The sequence below is a fragment of the Formica exsecta genome, unplaced genomic scaffold (genome assembly GCF_003651465.1).
Source record: "Formica exsecta isolate Colony F162 unplaced genomic scaffold, ASM365146v1 scaffold362, whole genome shotgun sequence".
Taxonomy (NCBI): Eukaryota; Metazoa; Arthropoda; class Insecta; order Hymenoptera; family Formicidae; genus Formica; species Formica exsecta.
In genome coordinates, this window is record NW_021850867.1 from 993431 (window position 1) to 1005876 (window position 12446).

General features: G+C 32.3%; 4 protein-coding genes across 22 annotated transcripts in view; 2 read left to right on the top strand and 2 right to left on the bottom strand.

Moving 5' to 3' along the window:
* LOC115238910 (mediator of RNA polymerase II transcription subunit 13-like) overlaps positions 1-3132 on the top strand; it is a 32316-nt gene extending 29184 nt beyond the window's left edge. For all 4 annotated transcript variants that reach the window (XM_029813076.1, XM_029813074.1, XM_029813077.1 and 1 more), the window contains 4 exons: positions 1-17; positions 316-597; positions 1099-1370; positions 1478-3132. The exon at positions 1-17 is cut by the window's left edge and continues 1 nt beyond it. In XM_029813076.1, coding sequence (XP_029668936.1) covers positions 1-17; positions 316-597; positions 1099-1370; positions 1478-1610 — 704 coding nt within the window. In that variant the 3' untranslated portion in view covers positions 1611-3132. The remainder of the gene's footprint in view (positions 18-315; positions 598-1098; positions 1371-1477) is intronic.
* A 12-nt stretch (positions 3133-3144) lies between these two features.
* On the bottom strand, positions 3145-9133 carry LOC115238914 (glycoprotein-N-acetylgalactosamine 3-beta-galactosyltransferase 1). 16 transcript variants are annotated; one of them, XM_029813092.1, is made up of 8 exons: positions 8750-9133; positions 7636-7736; positions 7268-7465; positions 6765-6879; positions 6013-6188; positions 5200-5407; positions 4979-5117; positions 3145-4472 (listed from the first exon to the last, which is right to left on the bottom strand). In XM_029813092.1, the coding sequence occupies exons 4-8, from the start codon at positions 6793-6795 to the stop codon at positions 3929-3931; spliced, it is 1098 nt and encodes a 365-aa protein (XP_029668952.1). In that variant the 5' UTR covers positions 6796-6879; positions 7268-7465; positions 7636-7736; positions 8750-9133; the 3' UTR covers positions 3145-3928. The 16 variants fall into 16 exon arrangements, with proteins under 16 accessions (XP_029668952.1, XP_029668947.1, XP_029668954.1 ...); XM_029813087.1 differs by having other exon boundaries at positions 6765-6925; XM_029813094.1 differs by having other exon boundaries at positions 7636-7739; positions 8750-8888.
* Positions 9134-9296: 163 nt separating this feature from the next.
* On the top strand, positions 9297-10179 carry LOC115238917 (probable trafficking protein particle complex subunit 2). The gene is made up of 3 exons (XM_029813101.1): positions 9297-9485; positions 9560-9793; positions 9909-10179. The coding sequence occupies exons 1-3, from the start codon at positions 9390-9392 to the stop codon at positions 10005-10007; spliced, it is 429 nt and encodes a 142-aa protein (XP_029668961.1). The 5' UTR covers positions 9297-9389; the 3' UTR covers positions 10008-10179.
* On the bottom strand, positions 10060-12327 carry LOC115238913 (transcription initiation factor TFIID subunit 7). Its single transcript, XM_029813079.1, has 7 exons — positions 12071-12327; positions 11843-11971; positions 11664-11744; positions 11211-11577; positions 10779-11138; positions 10539-10699; positions 10060-10445 (listed from the first exon to the last, which is right to left on the bottom strand). Exons 1-7 carry the CDS (start codon positions 12155-12157, stop codon positions 10422-10424), a joined length of 1209 nt encoding a protein of 402 aa, XP_029668939.1. The 5' UTR covers positions 12158-12327; the 3' UTR covers positions 10060-10421.
* Positions 12328-12446: the final 119 nt, after the last annotated feature.

The following is a 12446-nucleotide window of genomic DNA, read 5'->3' on the forward strand; positions in this document are numbered from 1 at the left end:
CATCAGCTACCACCCAGGTAAAGAAGTTCAATTATATATGTCCACACAATTTACTCTCTTATAAAATGTTTTCGCTAAGAATATTTTTTTAACTACAAAATTTTTGGCTAATATTAAATTGATATTTCTTTTATAAAAATATCAAAGCGATTTTGAAAATGGATGATTTTTTGAAAACCAAGTTATAAAGGACCAAATAGGTGATAAAATCATTTATCAATTAATTTTTAATAAACTTTAGATAGAATTGTAATTTAAAACTTAATTACAAAAAGAGATATGTTAAAAATTGGAAAATTTCATGTATTGTTTCAGTCATCGCAGACAGCATTTCAAGAGCAACATAACGTACCCGAATTAGGAGATGACGAATTGTTCTCCGCTCTAAATGATGATATGCCAGAGGGTATGGAAGGGATGGGAGATTTTAACGATATATTCAATGTATGGCCTGAACCGGGTGCAGGCGGTGGACAAAGCCCGAACGGAAGTCCGCATCGTCCCGAAGGATCACCGCACGGAGGGGATGGTGGTGGATCGGGCTTAGGCAATCACGATGGTCCTGGTAGTCCCTTTCCGTGCAGTAATACGCCAAGGGTAAGTCTAAGAGAAAAAGTCTTTATAATGCGAAACACTATAGTGTTAAAAAAAGGACAAAATTATCAGTTCTTTCACCATTTACGCATTGATATATTTTCAGAACAAAAATGTTTCGTTTTTTCAAATCTTAAATTTTCCAAATTTCTTTTCCTTTGTAGAATCTAGACAACAATGTGGATAAATATAATATAAATTAACGTATAAAATTTTTCTAAAAGTTTATTATTAATCTTCGTATTTTAAATTCATATAATTAATAATGTTTATTTCATGTTTTGAACAATTTTAATGTATTAAAATATTAGTAATTGCACTTTTATGTTATTATCCATAATTTCTCTCGTATATGTTAGTACCCAGATAAAAATTTTAAAAAATATACAGGAATCAATAATTAATTTAAAAACCCAATAAGTTGTTAAAGATTATTTTCTTTTCGATTAAGTCTGCTATTGCTATGTCGATGTAAAATAATATGCAAACTTTGGTCATCTTTAGATAGCGATAGCTGAACAAACGGAAGAAGTTGGCACCCTTTTGCAACAACCTCTCGCTCTTGGCTATCTAGTATCGACTGCGCCAACGGGACGAATGCCACCATGGTTCTGGGCAGCTTGTCCTCACCTTGAGAACGTCTGTCCGGTATTTTTGAAAAATGCGTTACATCTGCACAGTCCCGCGATACAACAAAACAGTGACGATTTACTTCAGCAACAAAGCGCACCCACTGCTCATCCGTTGGACTCGCAATACACCACCGACGTGCTTAGGTTTGTATTCGCGATTACATATATATTCACAATTTCCGTTTTCTAGACATTTGTTAAAGGAGCTTGCGACGAATTGTTATTATCGAACAATTTACCATGATTGATAGGTACGTGTTGGAAGGATATAACGCACTGTCGTGGCTCGCGTTGGATGCGAACACCAAGGACCGATTGTCCTGCTTACCAGTACACGTGCAGGCGCTCATGCATCTCTATCATGCGACGGCAGCTCTCGTCTGACCCACACCCTCTCCCGTTGTAGTGCAGTATGTGCACCTCTCTCACGCACTCCTTATTATATCGTCACTCGGGGCTTTACGAGAGCAACTGATTTCCTATGCCCTTTTACCTATACCTATACTACGTTAGTTAGGTATTTAGAGAGAAAGAGATTGTGTCTAGGTACAGAGTACGATCCTTCTCGACCATATGTAAAGAGAACCGAGAACCTTTTTTACTCGGAATATAATTAACACGACACACACATACACACAAGATAACACGATGAATGCAATGGTTGAAAAATTCAAAACCCAATGGAAACGAAATACAGCGCGCGTACGCGACTCTCTTTACCATTTTTCTATTATATAACAGGCGAAATAGATTGTACTTTGTGTTTACGATCGTATCTCGTATTTCATAAGAGAAATGCGTGTTCTGTACGATTATTGCCAATGAAAGCAAATATGGAACTTGAATGATAGAAACGAACGTATTACAGAAAAATGAGAATGCAAGTGATGAGAGATGTTGCGAGAAAGAAAGACAGGAGAGAAGAGAGAATGGAAATGGAAGAGAGAGAAAGAAAGAGAGAACGAAAGAAAAGTATGAAAGAGAGGGAGAGAGAGAGAGAGAGAAGTTGAAAAAGAGAGTGCATAATAAGAAAATGATTATCGATTGCCTCTCTATTGATAGATAGTTGAATTACAAATCAGAATCTCTCTAGAAAAATTACATAACCAAAAGTTTTTAATTGTAAATTAAATTTTGTACAAAGCTTTTATTATTAATGACGATGAAGTAATATAAATGATATTACGTTGTTTTTTAATTTTATAGATGATATAAAAAAGAAAAAGAAAGGTGGACTTCTTTTTTATAAACGATGCCTCGTATAAGCCCCCGATGTGAGATAAGTATGATAATTATAATATTATATTATGCTCGCGCGGTACTGGGTCGCTGTTATCATGTTTCCTGGACCCGTTAGCGCAATTTTTCGATGCTGTTTGACAAATTTTATTCGAATTAGGTGACCTCTATATATTATACATACATTATAGTGTAAAATATTGTTTTTAAATAATTTATGAAGTGAGACATCGCCGAGATTAGATAATTGAGAATGAAAGAGAGGGATAAGGCGAGAATGAGAGAGAGAGAGAAAGAGAGAGCAAGCGAGAGAGTGAGAAAGAAAGAACGAGCCAATTACGCAGTGATTGTTTTTTCCTCCAATTTAACTCTGAATGAAAAAAAAGAAAAGACACGAAGAGAGAGAGAGAGAGAGAGGAATGTGGGGCGCGTCTGAGTGGAGCCACGGTGGCCAATTGCGTCAGTCGCATAGTACAAATATGACTTGTACATAGAACCCCTAACTCCCTAATTAATTCATTAATTTACTCACACACCCACACTCACTCTGTATCTATAGTATTTATTACTGGGTAGTACGTCATTATTGGGATTATTATTATTATTAAAATTATTATTACCATTATTATATTAATATTACGAAATACAGTTTTATGTGTATATATATATAATTATATACGTGATTTTTTTTTAATTTGCAGCGCCTGAAAAAATTATGTATGTTGCAAGCACAGTAGAAATTTATAAGACGAAAAACATTTTTCGCTCATGTATAAGTGAGAAAAATATCGAGCATACATAATTAGACTAGGAATCAAATTGACTGAAGATTTTTCACATGCCAGACATGTGAAATTATTCGTATCACTAGATTTTCCGGACTCGTGTACTCTTTTGGTGTCATATATATATGCGCTAACAGTGCTACGCTTATACATTCGCAATATCATGATATATAAAAGGAATATAAAAGTATTTAATTGAAGAGAACACACACAGAAAATAAAATTGGGCATCTTCAGTAACGTATACATTGTTAATAAAACAAAACTTGTTTTCTTTCTGTGCAGATTAACTTTATATATAATTATATATATATTTTTTTGTTCAAGATGCGCTTATGGCCATGAAAAAAATTCTTGTCATATCTAATATCTTATAAATTTAAAAAGTGACAATGTTATAAGGACCAACAAAACTACGATTTCCCTGAAGGAATCTATTGTGCTTGCAGTATATATTTCCTTCCCCTTTCATTCTGTGCTATAGTTATATCCTTTATGGCTCTATAGCATCCCCCAACTAACATAGATACGTATATAAAGAGTTCATTTATCTAAGAAGTACAATATATCACACTTTTTTTCCTCTGAGAACATATTACACTCGTATCGTTGGCTCGAATGGACTAGTATCGTGTATAAAACAAAGAATCTTATTATCTATTTACGACAGTGTACGGACTAGTATTCGGTCAACGTTGACGGTCGATCCATGGATGGTTTTTCCAGGCCATGATTGATGCCATACGGTCTCAGGTGGTAAATCAGATACTCGAGAACGTACATCATGTTCGGTGACACGTAGTGAAATGAAACCGCGCTATCCGAACAGCAGTTTAAGCCATCCTTGGTATCATAATAGATATACTTCCAATACCAGAAGTTCTTGTCCACATGATTGGGTATCAAATGATGCTCTGGCACGAATGGAAAGAATCTACCCCGTCCGTGAGGATCTCTAGTGTCCATCGCTCGTACGCCTATCTTTTCAAGACATTTTCCCATCTCGACATCCTCCGCGCCACCATTATCCGGTCGACATTTGGTTTTATCGGGTAAACCCACTTCCACAAATTTACGTAAACCTTCCTTACTAAGTACGTATCCTGCACCACCGCTCATGTAGCCTTGCTTCACAAAAGGTTTAAATCTACAGCCAAAATATAATGACGAGTTTGGATTGTAAGATGATAACATATATCGCAGATTTTCCACTACTACATACCTGCAAACAGATTTAAAAATTGATTTGCGATTGCACATACACATGTCATAATATATAGTAGTATAATTTCTTTAATTTTATATTATAATTGTGTAAATTAAAACATAATATGCGCATACAAGTAGATGCACAATAGCTCTCTCTCTCTCTCTCTCTTTCTCTGGACTTCAGTTTTGCCTCCTCCCTTTTTTTGTCTCTTTAGTTTATTAATGCATATAAAATAATCTCAATATAAATGTAAAAATCTCAATGAGAATTATAAAAAAACATGTTGTTATTGATGTAATATACTTTGAAAAACTAATGACTGAAACTTTATACGTCATCTTCCATCTTTTTTCTAATTTACCTATTTTTTCTAAATTTTTTCAGTATACATCCCACATCCGTTTTGGTTATTAATATCAAAAATGCCAATAAAGAATTATTGTTCTACATTTGTGATTATATATTGAAGATAAAAGTTACACATACATATACATATGTTGCAAGCGAAAAATACTTACGTATCATCATCAGCTTTCATGAACCAATCTACTTTGTCTTTGTACTTTTCGTAAGCGTATTTAAACGCTTCTTTGGTTTTCGCCCATAGATTATCTCTACCTTCCTTTACTGGCAGAACTACAGTAGGTAAGTTAGCGTCTGAAAATAAACGACATATATTGTCGTAAGCTCGTTGCTTATATTACAACTTTTTTTCCTGTAATTTTTTAAAATGTTATACCTTCCGCAGAACTCATGAATAAAAGTATGTTACAGCGTTTTCCCCACGTCGCTTTCACATGACGAGCCTTACTCTGATGATTCTTTGGACCGGTCATAATCCAACAAAGGACACGCACTTTGTTCGCCATATCCTGAGCTATCCTATCTTCTCCTTTGTGAAAATCTTCATCTTCACCATGAAATTTCACTTCTGTTTCAGGACCGATCTATTGGATCAGAGACAATCAAGAAATCAATATATAAAAGTTCCATACACAATCACATGATGATAAATTCTGTTCACACAGATGTTTCTACAGTTAAAAAAAAATATTTTCAAACATTTTTCCTCATTTAGTTTTCCGATTCAGTCATTTTTTAAAAATTGGCCAATTTCCACATATTTTACAGAAATTTGGATATCTATAAAACTAAAAAAATTAAATATTAAAAAAAATATATATTCTTAAACTATTTTTAAAATATAGACTATATTTTACATAACTATCAAATTTAGTCTAATTACAACCTGAGTTTTTGAAATTAAGCTCTATAATTCAATGACTTTAACCAGAATTTTTTTTTTTAACAAGAAGTCAGTTTTATCTAAATCTCTAATTTTTATTTTTAATTTTCGTAGATATTCAATTTTTAATGATTATAGAAATTTGTGAAAATCGATGTTTGTCATATTGAAAAAATCAATTGAAATGTGTTATGCAACAAATTTATATTTTACTGGATGATTTTATATGAAATGATGTGAAGCAATTTCTTGAAAATTTTATTTGAAATACGAAATATAATATTCTGTATGCATAGATACACTAACCTCTGACTCCAGTTCTGAATAATGATGAGGATCTCTAGAAAGACCAGAACTACTTGGCATCCACCTGAAAATGTGCGGTACATCTCTTGTGGATGTAATAAGCAAACATGCCGATAGAAAGCCAAAAGCTATTCCAGCAGCGAGTGTTAGTATAAAACGCCGTCCACTACGACCACCTGTGCATAAAACTGATTATGAACTATCAAGTTATATTTTCAAATTGGATTCGAAGATTTACAAACTACAAATTAATATAATCATAAATAGATCTGTTCCATTGTTAATATCTCTGAACATTTTTCATGTTTTAATATTCTAAAATTTTAATTTTAGGATACTATATGAATATGAAGAATATATAATAAATATGTGAAAAATTCTATCATCTTTTAACTTTAATAATCTCATTAAACAATTACATGTGTATTGTCATATTCTAAACAAAAATAATTCTCTTTTGTTATTATATAGACAAGAAAAATGAGTATATACACAAGTTTATCTATGTAAATTATTATAAGTCTTGTTTTGTTTTAAGAAATTTCCACATTTGTAATTCAAATATACAGTATTTGTTATGTATAGTGTTTGTTATACTAATCACGTTTGTATTTTACATTATAAATAATTAATTAAAGAAATTGTAATATCTTAGTATGGATTAATTTTGCAATATTAATGTAAATAAAAAATACAAAGCATGGTTCCTATTTCGATTTTTAAATAAAATTAGACGTCTTCTCTTCACTTACCATCAAAATTGGGAAGCCACTGCTGCACCATGATATATAATACAAATCGCGATTTAACTCAATAATGCTACGAATATTTCAGTATGAATTACGGTTTCCTTTGCATCCATTTTGACTTGTAAAAAAAATGCATGATATTACTGATATTTTATTACTGCTCCCTAAAATATTAAACGCATACAATTAGCATTTGTGATTAATTTGATATAGAGAGAAGAGTCTTGCATTAATTATTTATGTAGAATATAACAAATATTGAAAATATTTGAAATACAATATTTATATATATTATCTTTATCTATTAATATCAATGTTTTATGATTATCTATAATAAAGTCATGAAAACTTAGGAAAAATTAGCCTATTATATTTATATATTGATAATCTTTCATTTAACATCAATGTTATATCAAGCGGCGAATTCAATATTCAATATCTTAATAATTTTTGCGTAAAAATTTATAATATAAATTTATTCAATATTTTACAACTCAAATACATACTTGATAAATGGAATGTTGTGATAAGATAATACACTTCTTCAAGGCCATATTTTAAGCTCATATATATTAAGCTTGTTCATCACAAGAAATAAATAATCTTTATAACACACATTCTCATTTTATCTTTAGTCAAGAAAAATTGGTAATACCAATAAATCTTTATTATTTGATATACTGCAAATTCTTTGATTCAGAGATCTGAAATCAAAACAATTTTGAAAATACAAAGAAGCATATCGTTAGATGGATAGTCTGGTAAAAAGCAATAAAGCCACTTGAAAATAATATCATTTGTACAATAACAATACAATTGTAAATAATAACAAAATTTATTTTAGATATTTCTCTAAGGTGTATAAACAACTCACAGCAAATGATTTTTAGCAAGACATTATCATCCAGCCTTTGATCTCCTTATTGCTAGTTTACTGCTTGCTTTACTGTTTGCACTGTCTGCACTGTTTGCATACTGCTGACAATGAGATATATGAAATGTTAAATCCAAGTGTGCAAGCAATTTATAATAAAGGCATTGGCATACATGATCATGCGTTTGTGAATAATCAACATAGAAAATATGAAAACATCTGTGTAGCCTATTATTATACAACCTAATAATTACATCGAGATAAAACATAAAAAATAATAAGTGTGTAATGTGGTATATATATTTGATACAAAATTATTTTTATCCAATACTCATAAAATAATTTATAGTGACATTGCCTTTCCTTAAAAAATATATTAGAAATATATATTAAGAAAGAGATGGCAAAAGTTAAGCTGAATACATAGAAGCAATGCATGAAACAAAATTTATTTTGTGATAGTCACTTTTTTATCTCTTATTTCTTATCTATTATCACTTAAATCTTACAAGTTGTTTTTCTTATCAAAATTATTTAACTGACAATCTGTGAGTTTCCAGTTATAAAATAAATAATGTTTTCAATTTTAAAGCATAATTTGTGTTTGTACAAATCTCATCTAACTTTGCATTATGCGCATTGGATAATCTCATTCATAAACCGTTATTTATCAGTGATAATGCCAGGATGCTTATTGTATCTCGCTATCGTGTGAAAATCGCGCGGAAAACTTAATATGCACTTTAGATGCATCCGGCACGCACATATATCCTTCTTATTATGTATTCAATCGTGTTTATTCTATCGAATATGCCGGATGCGCTGAAATTGATTTGTCATCAGTTCGGAGATCAATTATAGATTAAGAAATTAATGTGTGTATCCATAGGTCTGTTAAACAGCGGCCGACCGTATTTCTTCGCGGAATTCTGGAAGGATTTCAATGATAACATCACTCCGCGAAATTTTTTACAAAAACGATACATGAACAAACACACAAAAGGCACTCTGGCATGCGTTGAGTAGATAAGGATCAGCAATGCACGTCTCTCGCGGCGAGTCTTGTATATATATATGTATACATATTTTGTGTGTATGTGTGTGTGGTACGTACCGATTCGAAAGGATCCTATTACCAAGGCCGACGTCTCCATTCCGACTCACGACTTACTGCTAATATGCGGCCGATAACATTCCGTATCGCTCGTTCAGGGGAGGAAGCGTCGGAGGTGGTGACGGCGATACGGCGTCCAAAATGATGCGTGTGTGCGTGTCGTATCGCGCGATGCGACGCGACGCGACGCGCAATCTCTTCATTATAGCACCGAAAGAGATTACACGCCTGTCAGTATCATATTCCTCTTTGTCGTCGCGCGGTTGTGATCCTATATTTTTTCGCGAATTCGCGCTGGTATTCTGTTATTTTCCACAGATCAGACTTAGACGAAGACGGTGATCGATGACAGAAGAGAACTACTCACGTGCGACTCGCATGTACAGGCGTTGTCAAAAACAGCGATCCGACGAATGGGTGTGTTCGGGGAGCATGCTTTTAGCGCTATGAGCGTGCTCTGTCCCTGTTCAGCTTTCAGTAAATAACAAAGATAGAACGACGCTTTTAGAGCGTAAGCGTGCTTTCCGAACACAACCAATATCGTAATGCAATATATAGTATGTACATATGTTGTTTTTGATTGATGGAAAAGTCATCGTATTATGGTGCGAATAACACGTGATTAATTGTCGCTCGCGAAATGACTGCCAATTATTACTTCGCGATTGTCGGCCACGCCGACAATCCATTATTCGAAATAGAATTCAATAATGCCGGAAAGAGAGAGGACGCGAAGGTTAGTTCGCTTTAAAGATTATGTCTTCGATTTGATTTTCCTATTTATTCGTATTGTCTTCTTTTTTTTTATAGAAAGAGGATCATTCGCATTTAAATCAGTTCATCGCTCATGCGGCGCTCGACCTTGTGGACGAGCATACGTGGAAAACGACGAATATGCATCTGAAAGTCGTGGATAAGTTTAATCAATGGTTTGTCAGCGCTTTCGTGACAGCGACTCACATTCGATTTGTCATGGTGCATGATAGCAAGAATGAGGATGGGATTAAAAATTTCTTCAATGAAATGTATGAAACTTATATAAAGGTAATTGTCGCTTCTATGATATTGGAGATTTATTCAACTCATTTAATTATTACGCGTATACTCTGCTATAGTTTTATTGGAAAGATTTTTATATCGATATACTCCTCTATTTCAGTACTCTATGAATCCATTCTACAAATTAAATACTCCTATTAAGTCTGTAGGATTTGAGAAGAAGGCACAGTTGTACGGCAGAAAATATTTATCTTCGTGAACTTATATAACAATTGTTGTTGAAAACAAGTTTTATAAAAAAGTGTTTGTAGCTTTTATTTTTCTCCGCACTTTATTTTAAAAACTGTATATTACAAAATATATTATTAATAGGAGTCATAATAAATATGTACATATATTTTAAAGAGTATATATCATTAAATTCCTAAAAAGATTACAATTCTTTCTATTATTTTCACACAGAATATTGTGTGAACAATATTATTTATTAAAGTATAAGCTATAATTAGTAAGTTTATATATTTCAATTATATACACAATGAGTACATAATTACATTATAATTATGATTTATAATTATTAAGAAAAAGAATAACAAAATAGTTTATATTTTTAAACACAAAGTTTATAACAATGATTTATATGATATTAATATAATTGTGCTATATACATTTCCTATTCCAGTTCTAGATCTTGTATCTGAAATATAAAAAAAAATATATATATATATTTACAAGTCAGAACAAGTAATTAAATGTAATTAAATATATACATGTATTATTTTCATTATACCTCTTGTACTTTTTGCATTTCTTGGGTTAACAAGTTATCTAAGATCTCCTGGAACCGTTGTCTCAGTTTGACATTTTCAATATTAGCTATTTCAATCTCTTGCTGTTGTCTTCTTTGCCGTAGTTCCGCCAATTCCGCGTGAAGAGTAGCAAGACGTGAATCTAGATTTTTTTTCAGACAAATAAAAGTTGAAGATTTATATTGTCCTCATAGATCCATGTAATACTTATTTAAAATTACCTTTAGATATGGATACTTGTGGTGATTCCGTGTAATTATCCGAAATAATATATTCCGCGTGAAATTGCTCCAATTTTGAAGTTTTTGCCGAAGTAGCATCATCCTGTTGTTTTTCGGTTTCCGCATCACCATTGTTATCGTTTTGAAACATTTCTTTACTAAATTCAGTAACTAATCCACTGCTCGTCGTCGCATTGTTACTTGATCTTTCAGAATATGCAGCTTGCATAGAATTCGAGTCTGAAACTCTACTATCTGCCGTAAGATGGCTATTTTCATCTAGTTCCATCACATTTATGTTTGCCTCTTCATCGTCGTCTTCGCTATCGCTCACAGCTTCACCAAATATGTCGTGTTCAGCTGGAACATAAATTATAATGTAGAAAACCAATTTTTATATTTTTTATAAACAATATTTAAACCATCACTCACCAACATCCAGACTCTGAGATGTGTTCCCGTTAATATTTTCCCGTTTAGTCTTAACTGTGCCAGATGACGATACTTTACTAGGTTTTGACTGATCTTCATCCTCACATATTACTTCCCACTTAACATTAACAGCGTCATTGTCCTCTCGCAATAAACGTTTAACTTCCTTCTCGATTTCAGGTGCTTCTACATATTTCTTCTTCAAAGTTTTTCTAAATCTCCTACGTCTTACATTTTTAGCAGGTGGTGTTATACCATGAGGCCAAAGAAATTTTTTATCAACTTTGTTTGGATCTTTTTTCTTTTGCTTAACAGGAGATTCTTCATCTGTTGCAGTATGATCGTCCTCTTCTTTACATATCAGCATCTGAGAAATATCACAGAAAAAGCATTATAAAATGCAATATAAAATGTTTTACCTTCATGTGAGATTGTAATATTCTTTCATCTTACCTGGCATATATCGGCAGTTTTATAAAAGCTTTTGTTATCGATTGTTTTTAAAGATTCCACTATTGTCGGTAGATCTACAACCTAAATGAGAACTTTGTTATACAAACAAATCTATATTCACGTACAAATTATATTTTAGTAATTTCAATCGAATAATGTATGATAATAATAAGATTAACCTTAGTATGGAGTAGCCAGTGGTCAAATCTGACTTCACCATAACGCATGTCATTTTCTAATTTTATCATCAACCTGTCTTTTAAAGGTAAACTGCTACGTAATGTTTCTCTCAGTACTCGAGCGGGTTCCTTAAAAAAAAAAAACAATTTATTACTTATAATCTTTGATTTTCAATTACATCTACATAAAATTGAAAAAACAAATTTATCAAAATATAAGAAATATACCGGTGGCAGTCGCAAAATAAATTGACTCTCCAATTCAACTTGTGGTTCATTGCGACTTTTGTAGTCGGTATTTGGATGACGATTCATTTTCTTCAAATTTCATACAATTTTAAAACCCTAAGTCTAATCTGGAATTTTATGTGTGTTACGTCCAAAGTCTTATCACTATTACTAAATTTTAACGGCACACAAAATACGAGGCACGAGATACGAGCAGAATGAAATATGAAATTATACTGTTTTTCCATAGACATTGGATATATAGACTGTGATATATAAACTTTATTACAACTTGACATAGAACTCTCTGATTGGTCAATTGCCTAGTGTAATAAAAATCCCTAGACACTGATCGATGTGAGTGGCTGTGTCCAAT

What these genes read in the sequence shown, in the direction of transcription:
- LOC115238913 (XM_029813079.1), bottom strand. Translation starts at nt 12,157, where the DNA reads ATGAATCGTCATCCAAATACCGACTACAAAAGTCGCAATGAACCACAA. An exon ending in TTATTTTGCGACTGCCACCG is followed by an intron (nt 11,972 to 12,070) that starts GTATATTTCTTA and finishes TTTTTTTTTAAG; the next exon opens with GAACCCGCTCGAGTACTGAG. An exon ending in AAATGCAAAAAGTACAAGAG is followed by an intron (nt 10,446 to 10,538) that starts GTATAATGAAAA and finishes TTTATATTTCAG; the next exon opens with ATACAAGATCTAGAACTGGA.
- LOC115238914 (XM_029813080.1), bottom strand. Translation starts at nt 7,328, where the DNA reads ATGAGCTTAAAATATGGCCTTGAAGAAGTGTATTATCTTATCACAACA. An exon ending in CACAACATTCCATTTATCAA is followed by an intron (nt 6,189 to 7,267) that starts GTATGTATTTGA and finishes TTTTATGCACAG; the next exon opens with GTGGTCGTAGTGGACGGCGT. An exon ending in ATGAAAGCTGATGATGATAC is followed by an intron (nt 4,473 to 4,978) that starts GTAAGTATTTTT and finishes ATCTGTTTGCAG; the next exon opens with GTATGTAGTAGTGGAAAATC.
- LOC115238917 (XM_029813101.1), top strand. Translation starts at nt 9,390, where the DNA reads ATGACTGCCAATTATTACTTCGCGATTGTCGGCCACGCCGACAATCCA. An exon ending in GAAAGAGAGAGGACGCGAAG is followed by an intron (nt 9,486 to 9,559) that starts GTTAGTTCGCTT and finishes TTTTTTTTATAG; the next exon opens with AAAGAGGATCATTCGCATTT. An exon ending in TGTATGAAACTTATATAAAG is followed by an intron (nt 9,794 to 9,908) that starts GTAATTGTCGCT and finishes CCTCTATTTCAG; the next exon opens with TACTCTATGAATCCATTCTA.